General features: G+C 41.5%; 1 protein-coding gene across 2 annotated transcripts in view; it reads left to right on the top strand.

Moving 5' to 3' along the window:
• The window catches only part of ARHGAP6 (Rho GTPase activating protein 6), a 532,527-nt gene that overhangs the window by 443,888 nt on the left and 65,980 nt on the right, over positions 1-22,659 (top strand). For both annotated transcript variants that reach the window (XM_025372327.1, XM_025372328.1), the window contains exon 3: positions 20,411-20,482. In XM_025372327.1, the coding sequence (XP_025228112.1) occupies positions 20,411-20,482 (72 nt within the window). The remainder of the gene's footprint in view (positions 1-20,410; positions 20,483-22,659) is intronic.

The raw sequence follows: 22,659 nt of genomic DNA, 5'->3' as shown, positions 1-22,659 counted from the left end.
CACAGGGAGGGGGAACATCACACACTGGGGTCTGTCGGGGGTGGAGAGCTAGAAGAGGGATAGCATTAGGAGAAATACCTAATGTAGATGATGGATTGATGGGTGCAGGAAACCACCATGACACGTGTATACCTATGTAACAAACCTGCACGTTCTGCACATGTATCCCTATAATAAAAAAGAAAAATGTTACATCAGAATTTTAACATAATGCTACACAAAATGCCATGTTTAAGAAGAAATGTCTTATGTTAAATGTTCTGCATAGAACAGTGATTATATGATCCAAAGCTGACTTCTCTGTCTCCCAGATTCAAGCAATTCTCATGCCTCAGCCTCCTGAATAGTTGGGATTGCAGGCAAATGCCGCCACGCCTGGTTAACATTTGTATTTTTGGTGAGACGGGGTTTCACCATATTCGCCAGGCTGGTCTCGAACTCCTGACCTCAAGTGATTCACCCACCTCGGCCTCCCAAAGTGCTAGGATTACAGGCGTGAGCCACCATGCTTGGCTCCAAAGCTGATTTTTCTTAGAAGACATTATCTGACAGGCAAAACTGACTTTACGCCTTCTCTTCCGCATCAATTTCAGCAAAATGGTCTCTTTCCTGCTGCTCATCAATTGCTGAAGTCTTTCCTGCATTAAAACATTAAAACAAAAAAGACACACTTTTTTTTTTTTTTTTTTTTTTTTTTTAGAGGAAGACGCTATTGTGGATTTTTTTTTGTGGAGAAATGTACTATTTGGGGACTCTTTTGGCTCTCTGCCCATTAAAGCTTTAAAGCGGCGCTATACATGGGATCATTGGGACCCTGACCATTTTACAGAGGCATTTTTGCAAGGCCTTTGGGGTTCAAGTCCCGGTAAACAAGGCACTATATGTCAGATCCCTTGGACGTCAGGACCGCACCCATGGAGAAGAGCTGCTCTAAGAGTATCTGTAAACCCTGGTATAAGGAAGAACCTCCCATGGGAAACCTAAGGTTTGAGCCTGCTTTGAAAAGCTTGGGCATCTTAGCGCGTGCAAGGTGAACTCCAAAGCAACAAAGGGGCCGGGGGTCTCGAGCTGCCTGTGTGCCCCCCATGCAGAGAGCAGACAGACCGTCCCGTTGAGCGTGCACCTTCTTCCTGGTCCCCTGGACTGTTTTTACCTCCATGCTCCATTTCCTGGGTGGCCGTAACCTGAGCCTCCACTGGGTGAGGCCTTCACAGGCTTCTTGATGAGCTTCCTGCCCACGGGCTCCGCGGCTGGCTGTCCTCAGATGTTAGAGGTGACTCCTGAACCTTGTGAGTGCAAAGATACGTAAGGAAACGGGGTGTGTAAAAGGAGAGCCATCGGGATCGCGGGTTCAAGAAGGGTGGGGGGCCGGGCGCGGTGGCTCAAGCCTGTAATCCCAGCACTTTGGGAGGCCTAGACGGGTGGATCACGAGGTCAGGATATTGAGACCATCCTGGCTAACACGGTGAAACCCCGTCTCTACTAAAAAATACAAAAAAACTAGCCAGGCGAGGTGGTGGGCGCCTGTAGTCCCAGCTACTCGGGAGGCTGAGGCAGGAGAATGGCGTAAACCTGGGAGGGGGAGCTTGCAGTGAGCTGAAATCCGGCCTCTGCACTCCAGCCTGGGCGACAGAAAACAAAACAAAACAAAAAAAGGGTGGGGCTGGCCTGCCCCGAGTCTCCTGTGGGAGCAGAAGGGATCACGGAGAAGATGCCAGCATCCTCTCCTGTTCTGGCCCGTACAGCCCGTCATCGGGGCTGGCTGCAGAGCTCGCAGCTACAGCGCACACCTGAACTCCACGGCCTCTGGGGGATCCTCGCAGAGCCATTGGGACAGAGCTCAGCCCTGCCCCTGGGTCCCCCAGCAACCCCGTGTGGCTGGAAGGGCTGTGGGGTAACAGAGGAACTCCCCAGCCATCTCAATGGGAGTAACCGGTTGTGCACCTGTTTCGGACAATCAAGGGTGGGCACTGCTACCCGTCTGCCTGGACGCCCAGGGGACCTCTGGTGACCCCAAGTGTCCTGCTGGGCAGCCAGGCAGGAGGGACCCACACCGACTCCCCAACCCCTGCACATATGCACAGGCCCCAGGGCTGCTCCCTAGCCCTGGGAACCACCTGGGCAACTCCAGCTGTCGGCCCTGGCCCACCCCAGCCTGCCCTCAGGGCCTCGCCCTGACTCAGGCCCCAGACAACGACGCTAGGGCCATTTCCTCACGTGCTTCACACGTTCATCCCTAAAGGGCCTCATGCCCGCCTTCCCCGCCTCCCCACCGTGGGCCCAACACCTGAGGGACCCCCCCACGTTGCTTGCTCAGAGGACCTGCAGACGCTGGCACCACAAGGCTCCTCTGAGGGCCTGGGTCCTCGGTTCTCTTGAGAGCACCCAGCCTGCCTGCCCGCACTCCTCGCTGATTGTTCGACTCAGTGCACTTGTGGGTGGTGGGCCGTTGGGGCCACGCCCCCTGCAGGCATGCCCTCCCGCTAAGGGACAGCCCATGGTAGCTGTGGACTCAGGGAGAGGGTGGCGCTGAGGACCCTGTCCCCATGATATTCCAGCTCCTCATCCTGGCAAAGGAAGCAAGGACCCGGGAGTGGGGAGTGCCAGGGGACCCTGCCCTAAGGAATGGAGGCCAAGTGAACAGGGCCTAGGACCTTGCCCCCAGGCTCGTTCCAGCCACCCCTGCCCCTTTGGGTGCAATGGCCATCACCCTGCCGGTGGGGCCCAGGCTCCCTCCCATGCCCTGTGTGCTTCCAACATGCCCAGCTGCATCCTTTTTATCATTGAATTGGGCTTTTATGTTTTATCTGAGAAAATTGAAGTTGCCTTTGGAGGGGAAAAAAATATATATGTATATGCACACACACACGTGTGTGTGTGTGTGTGTACTTAAGCAAAGGTTTTCCTTTTATATTTATAGATTAAATTGCAGAGGTAATTCTACTCTGGCATAAAATGGGCATATTTAAGCCTTTGGGTACTTTAGAGAATATTCCTAAGGCAAGAATTAAGACGTATTCATGCATCATTTCTCTTTATAATTCTGTTGTCAAGTATTACAGAAATGTTTATCAGTTTCATTTTTATCACCAGGAATGATTTTAACCAAAAGCTTTCAAAAACCCTTTAATTTTGACCCAGCAAAATCAAACATTTATTTATTTATATAAGTTTAAGGGTGCCGAGGGCAATTTTGGTACATGGATCTATTGTGTAGTGGTGAAGTCTGGGCTTTTAGTGTTCCCATCACCTGAATAATGTACATTGTATCCTTTAAGTAATTTCTCAACACTCTCCCACCCTTCTGAGTTTCCAGTGTCTATCTTTCCACTCTCTATGTTCCTGTATAACACATTGCTCCGTTCTCTTATAAGTGAGAACATGCAATATTTGTCTGTGTTTTACTTGTTTCACTTAAAATAATGGTCTATAGTTCCATTCGTGGTGCTGCAAAAGACACGATTTCATTCTTTTTCATAGCTGAATACTATTCCATTTCACATATAAACCACATTTTCTTTATCCAATTATCCGTTGTTGGGCACCTGAGTGTTGATTCCATATCTTTGCTATTGCTGTGATAAACATATGAGTTCTGGTGTCTTTTTGATGTAATGATGTCTTTTCCTTTGGGTAGATACCCAGTGGTGGGATTGGTGGGTTGAACAGAGTGACATATGCTGGGGAAAAACATTTAGTCTATAGCAGAGAGTCAACAATTTTCTTAGATAAAACATAAAAGCACAATCCATTGATAAAAAGGATGCAGCTGGGTGTGTTGGGAGCACAGAGGGAATGGGAGGGAGCCTGGGCCCCACCCACAGGGTGATGGCCATTGCACCCAAAGGGGCAGGGGTGGCTGGAATGAGCCCAGGGGTGAGGTCCTAGGCCCCATCCACTTGGCCTCATTCCTCAGGACAGGATTCCCAGCATTCCCCATTCCCAGTTCCTTGCTTCCTTTGCCAGGATGAGGAGCTGGAGTATCGTGGGGACAGAGGCCTCAAAGAGCCACCCTCGCTCCCTGGGTCCACAGATTCCTTGAGTGGTCCCTTAGAGGTAGGGCAAACCTGCAGGGGGCGTGACCCCACACAGCCCCGCCACCTGCATGCGCACTGAGCCGACCAATCAGCGAGGAGCACAGGCAGGCGGGCTGGCTGATCTTGCAAGAACCCAGGACTCAGGCCCTCAGAGGAGCCTCGTGGTGTTGCCATCTACAGGTCCTATATATATTTTTAAATTTTTATTATATAGATTTTTTTTCTCAAAGTATGTAATTTTGTGGCTGAATTTAATTTTACCTTTGTGCATAGAAATCTATAGACAATTGTAATGCAGGGACACTTTATTAGCATGACCTAACCTTTGAAATCTTGTCTAGGTGAGTCATGAATTTAGTTCATTATCAGTCAGTTCTCTCCTAGTTGGGAAACGATGCAGACACACATAGGACTCAATTAGACTGGGTCAGTGTGATATTTTCAGGGTCTCTAGTGATGTGTGAAACACACGGGGAGACTGAGATCTGAGTTTATGATCTTCAGTGTCAATAGGAGAGAAGAAAAGGACTTCTGAATAACATAGCTATCCATTGCCTCACAAAATCTCTGAAAGCAGTGCTCTAGGAGTTACAGTGATGGCATCAGGAGCTGCAGTTTTGGGGGCAATTGAGAAGGAACTCCTTTCTCTGTATAGGCTCCAGAGTTCCTGAAACTTCTCCCCAATGAGAAACATACAAAATTATTACCCCTACTTACCAGTGCCATATGACCTGGGACTACTCAGAGTAAAGGGCTAATTAAAGAAAACATGTCTAGAAAGAAACCAAAGAACATTACCCTCAAAAGGCAACTTCAGGAATCCAACTATAACATTTTTGGGTAGATTAATACATAATACATATATATTATGGATTCTAATAATATAGTAAAACTGATGAGGTTTAGAACAAATTAGGAGACACATTCTGGGTCAGATGCCAACTGCCTCTGCAAGTTTGGGCAAGGTAATTAACTACCTGGAATTTCTGCTAAATTGAGGTTGGCAGGGGCACTGAGTTGATTAATTTGATCTTGAAAGCGCCATGAGGTCATGGACTATCTTCTTATCTTTATTAGGGAGCTGTTTCTTAAGACTCCTTTACTAAGTTAAAGGTGTTTTCCTTCCTCTACCATACACAATTTTTAAAAACTGTTCTCAGCCGGGCGAGGTGACTCACACCTATAATCCCAGCACTTTGGGAGGCCAAGGTGGGTGCATGGGTCCAGGAGTTCGAGATCAGCCTGGCCAATATGGTGAAACCTGATCTCCAATAAAAATACAAAAATTAGCCGGGTGTGGTGGTGGGCGCATATAGTCCCAGCTACTCATGAGGCTGGAGCAGAAGAATAGCTTGAACCCAGGAGGCGGAGGTTGCAGTGAGCCAAGATTGCACCACTGCACTCCAGCCTGGGCAACAGAGTGAGACTCTGTCTCAAAACAACAGCAACAACAAAACTGTTCTCATAGGCCAGGCGCAGTGGCTCATGCCTGTAATCCCAGCACTTTGGGAGGCCGGGGAGGGTGGATCACAAGGTCAGGAGATTGAGACCATCCTGGCTAACACGGTGAAACCCTGTCTCTACTAAAAATACAAAAAATTAGCCAGGTGTGGTGGCAGGCACCTGTAGTCCCAGCTACTCGGGAGGCTGGGGTAGGAGAATGGCATGAACTCGGGAGGCAGAGCTTGCAGTGAGCCGAGATCGCACCACTGCACTCCAGCCTGGGTGACAGAGGAAACTCCATCTCAAAAAAAAAAAAAAAGCTGTTCTCATAATTTCTCTCTATTTCTGTTTTGTATTTGAGTGAATGACACTTAATTCATCCAGATTTTTTAAAGAGCATTGCTGAACTCTCATAAGATGAGGCTGGTTGTATCATTTATAAATGATAGAGCTCTGAATAATAAATGACATCTATTCAAATAATAGACTTTTAACATTTTCAAACTTCGCTTTTCAGTAGATATCGAGGCTCTCAATCTCATTCCATTTGTGAGTCTTCAAAATACGTTTAATCAAATGTGTAACTTAATAGTTCTATTGATGGAAATATACTTTTTCTTTATATATGTTTTGTTTTTCATAAAAATAGTAGCAAAAGATACACACCAAAATCAATTTTCTAGATTAATGTTGGAATCTCCTGGTTTCACTTTTGAAAAACCACTACTAGTCTAAAATGCATTATTACATTGTTTGTAATGATATTTAAAAGCTGGAGGAACATAAACTCCACAATAACTGTTTCATTTTTAAATTTGACCCATCTTCGGTTTGTGGAACTTGTCTGAAATTGCACAGCTGTTTTTATTTATAGTCTAACTAGGGAATTTCACTTGTGAAAGATGCTATGACAAAAGAAATGTCCCTGTGTCCATTGCATTCTGTGGCATTGTTCACTTATAAGCCAACAAAATATCAAGAAATACCATTCAAATCCTTTCAGCTACAACAAGGCTGAATTATCATTCTTTTCATGTTCTTGCTTTTTGAGGGACTATTATAGCAGAAGTTCACATGCAAAACAATTGCATTAATTTATGTACCATGCTCACTATTTTTAACTTAGAAAAAATGTCAGACTCCTCTTTGGACCTCAATACTGACAACTTTCATCAGTAATAAAAGGCTGTACTGTTGTTCTGTACTACCTTTACTCAGCAGGAATAACAGTCTGTACTGATGGATGTACTACAGTGATGCAAGGACTCCAGTAAACTGGCAGGCAGTGAAGTGTTAGGAGTATCACGAAAGTGGTGATGGATTTGCAGATAATAGAGCCACCCATTCATCTGCCTGCCTCTGCTTAATGTATGTTGCTCAAATGCCTCTATCAAAATACTGCCCCAAATACAAAGCTATACTATTGGACTGCCCTTCCTTTATAACTTTGAGGGATGGTCATTGCCACTTACTTATTGCCAAGCTCTCTTACAAAGTACATATTCAATTTATTTCCCTGCATGCAACTGTATGATGTATAGTTGTTTCCAAGAAATGATGACTAAAAGGTACTAAGTGAGAGATTCTTGTCGTTTTTTCTTCAAAAAAAGTCAACTGCTCATTCTTTCCACTTAAGTTGGCCATAGAAATCCCAGTGGTGACCCTCAGGTTGTCAAAGGCCTTTCTTCTTGTTGCTGTAAGGTTGGCCTGCTGATAGTAACAGATACCCCACCCACAGTTATTTCAGGATCAAGTAGATCCATTGGCCATGGAGTGATGGTCTTTTCAAGTAAGGCTATTTTGAGAGGTAATAAAATATTCATACACTGTATTTTTCTTTTGTACTTGCTTGTTTTAAAATACAGTTCTGTACATAAATATTTTTGACAAGATGAGCAATAGATCTATTTTTCACATTATAAAACAAAATTATTATAAAGATAAGTCAAAAATGACTAAGTAAAACATTCTATTTGGTTATTAATTTTCATTGGACTTTCAAACATTTTTCCGTATAACATATTCATATAGTTTGAATTCAGAAATGTGATCAGATGTTTCATGTAAGTGGCCGGGCACAGTGGCTCACACCTGTAATCCCAGCCCTTTGAGAGGCTGAGACAGGCAGATCATTTGAGGCCAGGAGTTTGAAACCAGCCTGGCCAACATGGTGAAACCCCATCTCTCCCAAAAACGCAGAAAAAATTAGCCAGGAATGGTGGCACACACCTGTGATCCCAGCTACTCGGGTGGCTGAGGCACAAGAATCACTTGAACCCAGGAGGCAGAGGTTGCAGTGAGCCAAGATCATGCCACTGCACTTCAGCCTGGGCAACAGAGTGAGACTCTGTCTCAAATAAAATATGTAAGTATAACATGTAAGATTAAACATAATCTTATGTGATTATCTGAGTTATTTCTTTTTACTTTACTTTTATTCTACATGGGTATTACTTCTTTTAAAGAGTTGTGTGTTCATAATAAAGGCTCCCTTTTCTACATAGTTGGTCTTCCCTTCTTCCCTTAACATTAAAAAAAAAAATTCTACGAAATCTACACAATCAACATTCTTCCTTTTAAGTTACATTATTAATTTCTCCCCAACAGAATTAGTTTTTCAGCAGCTGGGAAATTGAACCAAATGATATTTAATTCTCCCAGCAGTGAGGTGAGGAAGCATGCACAGAGCATTGCTGCCCAGGGAGCTCCCCCAACCCTGGCATCCAGTGTGGTTTTGGGGCATGTAGACATGGCAGACTGTCTGCATGACTGAACTTAGTTGCCAGCCCCTCCAGAGGTCAAGACTGATACAGGTGGCCCAAAGCTCCTACTATACGTCACATTGTTAGCATTAACTATCTAGCATAACTCAAAGCTTCAGGTAAACAAATACATTATTATCAGGCGGGATATTCCAAGGGCTTAGAGGTTATCTCCTGGAAGGTTGTCAAAGAGCGGACGTTTCTTTGGAAAGTACAGGGTTTGGACAACACAGATCTGCTGAGCTAACCTACTACTGCACTCTCATCAGTTCTTTTTCTGAATTCTCTCTCTCTCTCTTCCTAAAATGTGGAGATCCTTATGGATGGATGGGAAAATCTGGGAAACACAGCACTCATTGTAAACACACCACTCCTAGAATTCGGCTCCTCTTCAACAACCCAGGCTTTTGATCTGGGTCAAAGTCACTATGCCAGGATGACTTTTTTCCTTAGAATAAATTCCTCCCAGGTAGTTCCTCCTCCCCATCTAGGTAACAAGACTCCTGGATGACCCATGGCATCCACGGAGCACACCAGAGTCTGAATCACAGCTTATTTTCTGGATTGCCCTTGGAGTCAACGAATTATTCCACATCTTCCAAATTCTAGATATCCTGATATTGCAATATTTTTTATCCCTGTTTCTTAATAAAAGGGTAAATGGAGGTAGAGGTGTTTCTCAACAACCTGCAACAACACATTTTTCTTTCAATTATTCAGTACTTAATTGGAAATCAAAGCCCTTTTCTAATGTATTGATAACATTGGCAATTGATGACTATTGTGTAGTTGTACTTAATCTACACCATGCTCATTCCTAACATGGGCTATGGAAGCAGCAGAGCGGCAGGTGACAACATATGCACTTCTCTCCCCCTCTGCCCAAAGCTCGTGGTAACTGTCAAATGAGCAGAGGACAGGGGAAACAATAGGAATATTTTAAAACTGTGGTTTTCAGGATGGGAATGTATTAATATCATACAACCTAATTGTTTCCTTACTTTGCCTATATTGTTGTATATTGCCCAAGCTTCAGAGCTGTCAGAGCAAACCTCAAAGATGAGGAACCAGCCAAGAGGTAAAAAGCCAAGCAAAACAAAAACAGCCCGTTTCTCAGTGACTAGGATTTTTAGTTAAATTACATTTCCTTGTGATCTAAATAGCCAGATGCAATGACCCATAGATAGTGCCAGTGTAGAAAATATTTCAACCTAACATAATAATGTCTAAAGGGGTTAGTAATTGTTCTACTCAATTTGTTTCAGCCATTCTATTGGAATTCCTATTAATTGGAATTAATGGTAAATATACGGAATGTCATATAGTGAAACAAACAACCTATTTAGAGCACACCAAGTTTCATGGACAACAAGTAAGAAATCACTTTTTAAAAAATCAACAACAACCAGGCCAGGTGTGGTGACTCACACCTCTAATCCTAACACTTTGGAGGCTGAGGTGGGAGGATTACTTGAGGCCAGGAGTTCAAGACCAACCTGGCTAACATAGTGAGACCCCCATATCTAAAAAAAAAAAAAAGAAAGAAAGAAAGAAAGAAAGAAAGAAAGAAAGAAAGAAAGAAAGAAAGAAAGAAAGAAAAGAAGAATAAAATGAATAACAACGAGTGCAGTAAGATCAAAGAACACTAGCTACCATCTACCCTTGGTTTAATACTCTTAAATCCTTGAGAAGGCTGACATACATGGAGTCTCTCCAGGAAGACGTTTGAGGCAGAAAACCAGAATAGGGGCAGGAAATGTGTCATTTCATCATCTGAAATGGGAACTTTATTAACTCGCCTGAGTATAAAGTCAAGAAAGAAGGTATTTTTCAGGACTGTTTAATTAAATGTCATTCTGTTTATCAAAACAGAGAAATCTGGCAGGCATTTCTAACCATATGGGATTTTTGGAAATATATGAACAACATGTGATTACATGTTTAGCTGAATATTATTTAAAATGTATGCAAAATCCTGAGAGGGCTTTTGAACTAAGTTCCTAAATCATCCTCTGGTACATTCTATTTGTAATGCTGCTGTGTGCATAAAATTATTTCAATAGAAATAAAGCAAAGCCTCAATAAAACCAGCCCCTTTTAATGAGCTGCTTCTTGTAATTATAAATATCCATAATCATTTATTTTGACTGTAAGTAATATAACAAGGCAAAATCTATAATTTTCTAAAGTAATATAATCTATATAAAAACAAAGGTGTTTCATACTACTTATGGAAGATAAATGTATCCTGCAAGCTGAATGTTGGCAGATCAGCTTTTGCTCTTCTAAATCATCTAAATATCATCAGTGCCTTTGATTACAGCTTCATGCCTAGTGCTTTAAAAATCAAAGTTTGCTTTTAAGGAATGTAATTTAAAAACTGCTGATCATCTAAGTCTTGGGAGGTCAAGGACACTCTTATTTCCTTTATAGTTACAAGTTTAATTTGATGTTTTCCAAAATAGACTTGGGTATAAATTCCACATCAATATGCTCAGCAGAGCCCCACGCAGAATATTTCTGAGTGGGGTTTACTGAATATAAGATTATTTTTATGACTGGGACATTACAGATACAATCATTAATGAATAAAAATTAAAATAAATTTAAACAACTTTCTCTAGCATCAAGTTGAAACTCAAGTCTCAATAGAGCAAGTTTCAGGAACAGATGGGATTTCAGGTAACATGGAGAACAGCAGCTCAGATTCGATTTTTTTTTTTTTTTTTTTTTTTTTTTTTTTGAGACGGAGTCTCGCTCTGTCGCCCAGGCTGGAGTGCAGTGGCCAGATCTCAGCTCACTGCAAGCTCCGCCTCCCGGGTTCCCGCTATTCTCCTGCCTCAGCCTCCCGAGTAGCTGGGACCACAGGTGCCGCCACCTCGCCCGGCTAATTTTTTGTGTTTTTAGTAGAGACGGGGTTTCGCCGTGTTAGCCAGGATGGTCTCGATCTCCTGACCTTGTGATCCGCCCATCTCGGCCTCCCAAAGTGCTGGGATTACAGGCTTGAGCCACCGCGCCCGGCCTAGATTCGATTCTTAAAGGAGGATTCCCCCTTGACATGAGGCCAGCAACTCACTCTGCCTGCAGAACATGCAACATATTTCCATGCCAGGGAGAGAAAGATGTGACGTCATTCATTCACTCATTCAGTCATTCCCTTATTCATCTATCTAATAGCTGTCAAGACTCCTAGTATGTGTTGGGCATTGTACTACATGCTAAGTATATAGAATCTCTTTTCTAAACTCAAAAAGTTATAAGTAGGTGGTAGTAGTGGTCAGGGTAAAATACACTTGTGAAAGGAAGAAATTATAGTGACAAGTCCTATAATAGATGGCAAGTGATGGAGGATCCATAAGGAAGAAGGACAAATTATTTATAGTATAGATAGGGAAGACTTTACAACAGGAGAAGTTATCTGAGATTAGTTTGGAAGGATAAGAACAAAAAGGTACTCCAGTAGAAAATTGGGACAAAAAATAGAAAAATGGGGCATTTTAGTCTGGGAGTCATAAAAGGTGGGGTATACTTGGAAAGAATAAACTTTTTGTAGAACTATAAGAGATTTCAGGGTCTGTGTGAGTTATAGTTTCAGGAGATAAAGTCGAAGATATTTGGGTACAATATCTTGATGTATATTATAAGCCAAGAGAGAATATAGGTTTTATTTTTGCAGGTCAGTGGTTCTCAATCGGGGGCAACTTTGTGCTCCCTCCCTGGGATACTTGGCAAGGTCTATATTTTTCTGTTACAACTGGGGAGGGGGGAAGGCTACTGGCATCTGGTGGATGGAGACCAGGGATCCACTAAGCATCCTACACTGTATAGGACAGTCCCGATGGCAAAGACTCTGCCCCAAATGTTGACAGTGCTAGAGTGAACAACTTTGCTCTAGATAATGGAGAGTAACTGAAAGATTTTACATATGGGAGAGAAGTAAAGAGGTACTTTCTAGGAAAGTGATGCAACACTTTCTAGGAGGTTTGCCACATCACAATGGTCATCAAAATGCTGGGTGTCAATAAGAGAAACAATATTCGCCTGCAGGGAGAAAGATCAACTAACTTCTTTAGCATCTACTTTGTGCTGGACAGTCAATGTGTTATACTAATCTCCCCATGATGTTGGCAACTGCTACTTTCTGCAGCAATGGGGACTATCAGATGAAACAGGATGAGACTAGAGGCTGGAAGACCATATAGATCAGTGTTTACTCTCACATGGAAACAGTGGAGGTCTGGACTGTAGCAGTGTCCATGGAGATGGAGATGTCAGAGCAAAGAGGAAGGTCAAATCAAAAGGAGTTCTTTACCAATTACATGTGAGAAGGGTTTAGCCACCAAATGGAAGGTTTACAGAATGACTTCGAGGTGGCTGGTTTGGGAGAGTGGGTAGCTGGAGAGACTGTAAAAGGAAGTCTCAGAGGGCAGGTATAGGGCTACCCACAGTTGTGACCTTTGAGGTGCCCATGGGAGGTTCAGATGTAGATGCCTGGTAAGCAAAGGGAAAAATAAGTCTCCAGTTGTAAAGAGACCTCAAACAGAGATGTGTTTAAGAGTTTGCAACATCACGATGGTCATCAAAACACTGGGTGTCATTAAGAGAAACAATATTTGCCTGCAGGGAGAAAGATCAACTAATTTATTGAGCATCTATTCTGTGCTGGACAGTCAATATGTTATCATCTCAGTCTCCCCATGATATTGCAAGGAGACTGAATGCAGACAGGCCCAGGAAGGCGCTCAAAGTCAGGCAGCCAGTCAGAGGCAGAGCCAAGCTTGGAGCAGTGTCTCATCAAAACCGATCCCCATCCATTCATTCTTTCAATATTATTTATAATGTGAATTGCTGCATGGAGAGAAGAAGCCACAGAACAGGTTGAGAAAGAAGACCCTGAGACAGGAAAAGAAAAAGTGAAGAATGATGTCATCAAGTCCAAAGGAAGGGAGAACTTCAAGTAATAGTTTCAGTTATCAATCGTAAAAAGACTCAGAGTCAGACCAGAGGATGTTTCTGCCATAAATTGCTATCCAAATGATACCAAGTCATGCACACACACACAGAGTTTATATCAGAGTTAGAATGTGTACACTGCATTAGACATCATCAGGGACTTGCTGTAGTGCAAGGAGCAAAAAACAGACAATAATTTGATGAAAAGTACTTAGAGTTTGAAGAAGTAGAGCCAGGAAGAACAGAAGGAAGGTAGGGTGGTTGCTAAAGGGAAGATATTTTACAGATGAAGATTCAGACTTGAGCGTAGATGTAGGCTGAAGGACTTCAGTTGAAACACCAAAGTTTGAGTATGTAGGAGTGAGAGTCTAAATGAGAGAATGAAGGAGTTGGCCTTGGAGTGGAGAAGGGTCCACTGTTCCTCTAAAATAGTGGTCTTCAATCTTGTTGGGCCTGTAGACTCTCTTGAGAACCTCGTGAAAGTTTTAGATGTCGCCCCAGAAAAACGTAACCATTCTGAAAACTGGGTATGATCTTAGGGAGTTCTTGCTAAAATCTCCCAAGCTTAAAATTTAACAGGCTCTCCTTGAGAGTGAAGAGGTGCTGTTAATGTCATTATAGAGGACAACAGGCTCCATCTAAGCTTCAAGCAATCCCAGACTGGTGAATTAGAAGTGGCTGGAGAATGTGATGAGCTGAATTTCCTCTGTGCTGGCATTGATTATTGAGGCATGACTGAATCACAGTAAGAGTTCCTCTGAAAAGAGCAGTTTGAGTTTGTTAGGAAAATGGTGCTCTGGAAATTGATTTATTTCAAACAATTCAACCCTGTAAAATCCTTGCAATATCCTTGTGTAAACCCAGGGTTATGTGGATGAGCTCTGAAAGCCATTGAAGTGGAAATTCCTAATTTAGAAAAGGCATCAGAAATGTTTCTGGAAATGTTTACACCTAGAATAGCAATTTGGTATATCCTGGGGGAAGTATCCAGAGTGAGGAAATCAACAGGAGCCCAAAGTTTTGCTTTCTATTTATTGAGTAAAAATGTACTGATTGCTAGCCACGTGACAAGACCTGTTCCAAGTGCTTTATGAATGAATTCATTAAATCCTCATCACAAGCCTATAGGTAGCTACTGTTATTATCCTCCATTTTACAGAGAGGGCAATGGAGGCATAGTGAGATAGCAGGGTTGATCTTGGTTTGGGTCAGGGAGTAGATTTGGAAAAAGGCTGTCTGTTTCCAGAGTCTGACCTCCCACTTTTACTCTATATTGAGAAAGTTTACATATCATAATATGTTCACACATTCACTCAGTCAAGTTTTTTTTTTTTTTTTTTTTGATACAGAGTCTTGCTCTGTCACCCAGGCTGGAGTGCAGTGGAACAATCTTGGCTCACTGCAACCTCCGCTTCCTGTGATTCTCCTGCCTCAGCCTCCTGGGTAGCTGGAATTAAAGGCGCCCACCATCACACCCAGCAAATTTTTGTATTTTTAGTAAAGACAGGGTTTCACCGCGTAGGCCAGGCTGGTCTCAAACTCCTGACCTCAAATGACCTGCCCACCTGGGCCTCCCAAAGTGTGGGATTACAGGCGTGCATGCCCAGCCAATTCTTCTTATAAGCTTTCAAATATCATATTTGTTTAAGCACCTGTATTCTTTAGTGTTGTAAAGGTAACTATCCATCCTCTGACAGGGACTGTAGATGGAGGGAAATGCATCCAGGAATCTAATTTATCACACCAGGGTCCTATAGATAGATTTAGGGTTATGGGAACAGTACCTCATCACCGGTTATAGATTTTGAGAGCCTTCAATGAGCCACCTCTGAAGCCTTTTTAAAGATGGTTGGACATGCTTAGGCAGAGGGTCCCTGATTTGTGTGCTAAAGTTCCTTCAAATGAAGGAGTTTCAAGTGAACAGAAATTCTCAGGTGTTAAATGCTGCTACAACTCCAGAAAGACTGCCAACTCCTCCCAGATGACCAGAAACTTGGTCAACTTCTCTGCTAACTGACCTCTAAACAACTTTACCCATAATAGCTAAGAATACCAGCCAATACTTGCTGAGTATTTCCTGTGGACCAGGCTACACACACACACACACACACACACACACACACACACACACATCCAGTTTGCACAGTGGTACAGTAGTGGAGGGTCATAAAAATAAGCATGCAAGTTGAAACCACCTGATATGGTTCAGCTATATCCCCACCCAAATCTCATCTTGTATTGTAGCTCCCATAATTCCCATATGTGGTGAGGGGGACCCAGTGGGAGTTAATTGAATTATAGGGGCAGTTACCTCCAAGCTGCTATTCTCGTGATAGTGAGTTCTCACAAGATCTGATGGTTTTATAAGGGGCTTTTCCCCCACTTCACTCTGCACTTCTCCTTGCTGCTGCCATGTGAAGAAGGTAGCGTTTGCTTCCCCTTCCGCCATGATTATAAGTTTCCTGAGGCCTCCCCAGCCATGTGGAACTGTGAGTCATTTGAACTTCTTTCTTTTATAAATTACCGAGTCTCTGGTATGTTCTTATAGCAGCATGAGGACAGAGTAATACAGAGGACCTGCTTTGATACTGGATAGTCCTGTGAGCAAGTTCTGAATTTATCATCTCACACCTCCTGCCCATGTACAAGTTACTTACTCTGTCCTAATCTGTCTCCTTATCTGTAAAATGGAAAGAATAATATTGGCTTCATAGAATTGCTGTGAGGATGTAATAAGATTTTGGATACTAAGCACTTAGCTTATAGTATTTACTCAATAAACACTGACTATTTATTACTACTGTGTGCTGTATCACAGGGAAGTTGTGGTGGTCAGATGAGATCATTGGCATTCAGATATTTAGAAAAGTTAAACACTTAAGAACTTTCTTCCAAAGGACTTTGTTGCTGAGTTTTCAGGCCCATTCCATGAATGTAACTAACTCTCATATTAGTGCACTTCTGCAAAAATGATGAGGTCTTTTGTTATTGTTTTTATTGAGGAATAACATATATAGTAATGTACATAAATATGAGTGTGCACAGCTCGATAGGTTTTTAATATGTGAATGACATGTTACTACCAACCAGATCAAGATATAGAACATGCTCAGCACCCCGGAAGATTCCCTCATACCCTCTTTCAGGTAATATTTATTCCCCAAAGGTAACCCTTACTCTTCCTTCTGTCACCTAAACAAATCTTTCCTTGGACAATATTTTTATTATTATCTCTAGAATTAATTGTAATATGGAAAATACCAGTTTATAAGCCTCATTCTCTGAATATGATCACTTTAAAATTAGGAGATATGTACTTCATTGCTTAGACCCAACCCAAAAGCTCCATCTGACTTCCTGGCTTTGGACAGTGCTGACATGTCCTCAGGGCATGCCCTGCACTGGGCTATTCACTTGGAAGGAGACAAACGCCTAGGAAGCCTAGTTTCACCCTCAGAGAGCTAGTCTAACTAGAGAAAGAAGCCTTAAAATGGAACACCATCCCTAACAGCAAATGAATCCATAAAAAGCATGTCTCAGGGAGCAATCTCATGTTTTCTTGTTTTCGACCCTCCTGAAGACACTGTTTGGTATTGGTATTTCCCAAGAGGATGCCCAGATTAACCACCTCCCACACAGTTGGGTCCTTTGCTTTGGGGTCACTAGGACAGGGAAAGCTTGCTGCCTTGCCATCTGCTATTGTGTCACAGGTGTCTGTGAGGTCTCTCAGGTAGGACATAGTTTCCTCTGGACACATTAATGAGGACTTCCACAATTCCTAGTGAAAAGAGGGCAAAGGGTGGCCAATCCCTATGTGCTTGTTCCAAGATGTATTTTATCAGGGCATGCTACCCAAGTTCTTCCTGCAGGTCACTTGTCTGTAAGACAGTGCACACACTGGGAGCAGTTAGCAAGCACGCAGTTATCACCATATGCACCATGAAAACACTTATGTGCAGTATTGGTAGTTGTGGAGCTTGCATTTATTTAAAAGACAGAATGGCATTTAATCACAGTTATTGCCATCCAAGGAGTTGGTGGAACATAAACTGTTCTGTATGGTTGCAAGCACATAAGCCTCTTGAGCTTTCTCACAAAGTTTTCTGTGCTTTATGAGAACAAAAGATGAGACATTTTATTCTTCAAAAATGGGGGACTCCAAGGCAAACCACAGATTAATCACAAAGGAGAAGAGGAATAAGCAGTTTCACCGTGCATCTCTGGTCATTTTGCTGAGGATTTTAAAAGAGAAAATGGTGTGCTAACGCAATGCTTCATTTCACATTATTGCATGTCATCCATCATTTTGTATAGTTACCTATTCATAACATTCACCTCTATCTAATTAAGTGAAAAATTTTTGTTGTAAGTAATTAAGTATTTTTTAATAGGCCAGCATTCTCAAAGATCATACTTTGCCTATAAGGGGACTTCAAGGTGTTGTCTGGAGTTTTGGAGTTTAAGGTATATATTATCCTTGTGGGATTATGTAAACTCTCATATTTGTGGGAATGTAAATGAGCAAAACTATTTTGAAAAGTTTGATTTTACCAAATAAAGTCTGAAATTGCATATACATAGATCCAGCAATGCAACTTTTACATATACCCTGGAGTGGTGGTTCCAGACTTTAATGTGAACCAGACTTTAATGTGCACCATAATCCCTTAGAGGGTGTGTTCAAACACACATTGCTGAGTGACACCCCAGAGTTCCAGATTTAGCATATCTGGAGTGGGACCATAGACAGTTTGTACCTCTAGCAGGTTCCCAGGTGATACTGATGCTGCTGGTCCCAGAACTATACTTTAAGAACCACTGTCTCAGGGAGACTTGTATACGTACATGCTTGTAAGAAGACATGAGCAAAATTTTTCAAAAACGTTGTTCCTAATAACCCCAAGTTAGAAACAACTCAAATACCATCAACAGTTCAATGAGGAAATGAACTGTGGTATATTCATACCAAAAACCCCTACTATATAGCAATCAAGAGGAATGATCTACAGCTAACTGCCTCAACAGGATGAATCTCATTAAGTGTTGGTGAACAAAATAAACAAGGCAAGAAACAGTATCCATAATGTGATTCCATCTGTTTGCATCCCAAAACAGGAAAAACAAAATCATATTCTTTATAAATGCATGAATAGATGGTAAAACTATGAATAAAATCTGATAAGTCATCATTGCAAAAGTCACACTAGTAATTATCTGGGGCTAGGAAGAGGGAAGAATACAGGTGGTTTCTCAGGTACTAGCAATAGTCTACATCTTAACTTGGCTTAACTTGGCTATTAGATATGTTGGAGTTGGACTTATGGTTATTATTTAGACAGAACATTTATATTTATACACATCTACATAGAATAAATCTCATAAGTTTTTAAAAAGTTCTTAAGAATCATTCTATCTTTTAAAAATAATGTCCTCTATCTGGTATGTATTCTGACTCTTTGTCAGCTTGTTTGAATTTTAGGATCTTCCCATTTGTTATGAAAAATTAAATCTCAAGCTTTAATAGATGGTTTAATTATTCTGCTGGGTCAACTATTTAAATGAAAGAATTTTTGTTACTGTCAAATACATTTGAGATATGGACTAGCTATGAACAAAGTGTTACAGAGTAAAAGACCTGTAAGGCCTAATTGGAGAACAGATTAGATCTTGTACAGTTAGTATGTTTACGATCTGTGTAATAAGTCAGGCAGGCCCTAGTAGATCATCTTTTTGATGTTGTTCATATCTATGAACATATACATAATGGAAGAGATTGATGGCTGTTGCCATCAAATACATTACAACTGATTTAGATAATTTCCCCTATAAAAATTACGTGACTACAAGAATGAAGATTCTTATGAACTATTTTCTTTTGGTGACAGGAGAGTCATTTTTGAAATCTTTGAAAAGAAGGAAGGACTGAATGTGCCTATTGATTATATTGTGATATTCTTTTGCCTCCAAAAAATGAGGAGTTAGGGACATCTGCAACTCTGTGAGGATACCAGGAACGCTCATTTCTGTTTCATAATGCTTACTCTGTTTTATCCTGATATTATAGTCTTGCTTTTAAATGTATTGGACTGAATCTCTTTCTTTACATTTTTAGTGTGTCCTGTACAAACAATTCTTAATCATTTTTTTCACCATACGTTTCCTTGTGGTATGGTCTGCATGTCCCCTATTTGATGACAGTGTGGATTCTGAATTTGCACCTCCCACATGCTAAATTGACAGCTGCATAACCTCAAAATGCATTCTGGCAATGATGAATGCCAATATTTTATGATGAGAGCCCAGGAATTTGATTGCAGCTGCCCAGTGATATGAGTGGTATCTTTATTATTTGGTGAGTTAAACAGACACATTAAGTACATTTGTTGTAAATACTAGACTGTAAAAGAATGTATTTCTTACTTATTATAGTGAACAATGAAAAACAACCAAAATGTTCATCAATGGAGGAATGGTTAACTCAATTACAATATAGCTATAACATGGAACTCCCCACAAAGAAAGTAGCCTGACCTGTGTCAGGCTCCCTGTGAAGAGCTTTATATGTGTTGTTTCATTTCATTCTCACAACAACCTTGTGAAATTCCCATTTTATTCTGGATATTAGCCCTTTGTCAGATGAGTAGATTGCAAAAATGTTCTCCCATTCTGTAGGTTGTCTGTTCCCTCTGATGGTAGTTTCTTTTGCTGTGCAGAAGCGCTACCTGACTTTATCCTACAAGGCTACAGTAACCAAAACAGCATGGTACTGTTCTATGGACTTCCAAATCCATTTTCTTATCCAGTTGTACTCTCCTAGCTCATGAATGTCAAAGCTATACATGCTGTTAATTCTCTTCTCATGGAGATTTGGTTCAAGATGAACATTAAGTTATGTAACCACAGAGAAGAGGAAGAGACTTAGATAATAGTAAAATTACACCTATTTAAATGTCAAAGCTAAATTACTTCCAAAGGAGGTACGTTTCCTATACATTCCATGACTGAAAGGAAATTCAAGAATATACACCAAAATTCTGGTGATATGTGCTATCTAAGTCAGGATTTTCATGTATTCTCAGAGCTGTTACTTGTTTAAAATGTCAAATTATAAGTGAAGTAAGAGAAAAGCCATACTTTTGCTCAAATGTAATTATTGATACTGTAAAATATCACTTCTATGTTTATCTTTATAACTTCTCCTTTTAATATTTATAGATGGACAAAAGAGAAAGAAATCTTTAAGAAAGAAACTGGATTCACTAGGAAAGGAGAAAAACAAAGACAAAGGTAAAAGATAAAGTAACTAATGTAAATGCATCTTCCATGGAGCATAATGGTTAAATTTGGTGGGGTTATTGAATTGCGTAGGTATACATGGTTCAACTCTGTTATGAAAACTGGATTTCTACAATGAAATGTCATTAAGGGCTGTTTTGGTCTACTCTTCTGTGTTTGAGCAACCCTGTACTGAACTGATGAATTCAGCTGGTTTGAGGAGAGTGTGACCTCAGCCAAGTTTATGGTTCCAATTATTATTTTGACCAATCAGCTATACATAAAGAGGATCTGGGTTGAGAAGCCATGGACAGCATCTCTAACGCTAACCAGCTGTCTGGCAAATCCAGACAGGCAGGGTTAGTTGAATGAGAGTTTGAATTCACCTACCATGACTACTGGAAAGAAACAGTCTCATCCTCATGGGTTACTGAAGATAGGCCATTCTCAGCATTTTTTTTTCCGCCCAGTTGAAAAATATTTATTTGTAACCAATGTGAATGCTTATGTTTTACTTTGCTACATTGCCTCAGCCAAGGCAGGTTAAAGCAAATGCCCTTAATATTTTGGGGGTCACAGAGCCCTTTAAGAAGCATTGACAATGATGATGCTTTATCAAAGGCCTGAAACTCATCCAATGCCCACCCTGCCACCCCCTAAATTTAAAATTCCCACATTAGATATTCACTTAAGTATTTTCCTTTTTAAAAATCCAGGAACATTAGGGAATTGTCAGTGGCTATTAGTCTTTTTTCGTTTTCTTTCTTTTTATTTTTTTTCTTGAGGTGGAGTCTTGCTTTGTCACCCAGGCTGGAGTACAGTGGCACGATCTTGGCTCACTGCAACCTCCACCTCCTGGGTTCACACCATTCTCCTGCCTCAGCCTCCTAAGTAGCTGGGACTACAGGTGCCTGCCACCACACCTGGCTAGTTTTTTTGGGGGGGGTTGGTTTTTTGTTTGTTTGTTTTTGTATTTTTACTAAAGACAGGGTTTCACCGTGTTAGCCAGAATGGTCTCGAGCTCCTGACCTCGTGATCTGTCCACCTCGGCCTCCCAAAGTGCTGGGATATAGGCTTGAGCCACCGCGCCCGGCCTGGTATTTTTTTAAAACTCTTGTTTTAGGTTCAGGGGTACATGTGTATGTTTGTTAAATAGGTAAATTTTGTGTTGCAAGGGTTTGTTGTACAGATTATTTCATCACCCAGCTAATCACCATTGTACCGAACAGGTGGTTTTTCAATTCTCACTTTCCTCCCACCCTCCACCCTCAAGTAGGCCCCAGTGAGTCTTGTTCCCTTCTTTGTGTCCATATCAACATGTTTAGGTCCCACTTGTAAGTGCATTCTCAGCATTTTTTTTTGTACAACAAAATTTGTTTTTTAAAATATATATAAATGAAATATAATGGTTGAACATGAGAGGGCGATTCTTTTTTGTTATACTTTAAGTTCTAGGGTACATGTGCATAACGTGCAGGTTACATATGTATACATGTGCCATGTTGGTGTGCTGCACCCATTAACTCATCGTTTACATTAGGTGTATCTCCTAATGCTATCCCTCCCCCCTGCCCCCTCCCCACAATAGGACCTGGTGTGTGATGTTCCCCTTCCTGTGTCCAAGTGATCTCATTGTTCAATTCCCACCTATGAGTGAGAACATGCGGTGTTTGGTTTTCTCTTCTTGTGATAGTTTGCTGAGAAAGATGGTTTCCAGCTGCATCCATGTCCCTACAAAGGACAGGAACTCATCCTTTTTTATGGCTGCATAGAATTCCATGGTGTATATGTGCCACATTTTCTTAATCCAGTCTGTCACTGATGGACATTTGGGTTGATTCCAAGTCTTTGCTATTGTGAATAGTGCCACAATAAACATACGTGTGCATGTGTCTTTATAGCAGCATGCCTTATAATCCTTTGGGTATATCCCCAGTAATGGGATGGCTGGGTCAAATGGTATTTCTAGTTCTAGATCCTTGAGGAATCGCCACACTGTTTTCCACAGTGGTTGAACTAGTTTACAGTCCCACCAACAGTGTAAAACTGTTCCTATTTCTCCACATCCTCTCCAGCACCTGTTGTTTCCTGATTTTCTAATGATTGCCATTCTAACTGGTGTGAGATGGTATCTCATTGTGGTTTTGATTTGCATTTCTCTGATGGTGAGTGATGATGAGCATTTTTTC

This window comes from Theropithecus gelada, chromosome X, assembly GCF_003255815.1.
Source record: "Theropithecus gelada isolate Dixy chromosome X, Tgel_1.0, whole genome shotgun sequence".
Taxonomy (NCBI): domain Eukaryota; kingdom Metazoa; phylum Chordata; class Mammalia; order Primates; family Cercopithecidae; genus Theropithecus; species Theropithecus gelada.
This window is presented reverse-complemented; position numbering and strand designations above follow the sequence as displayed.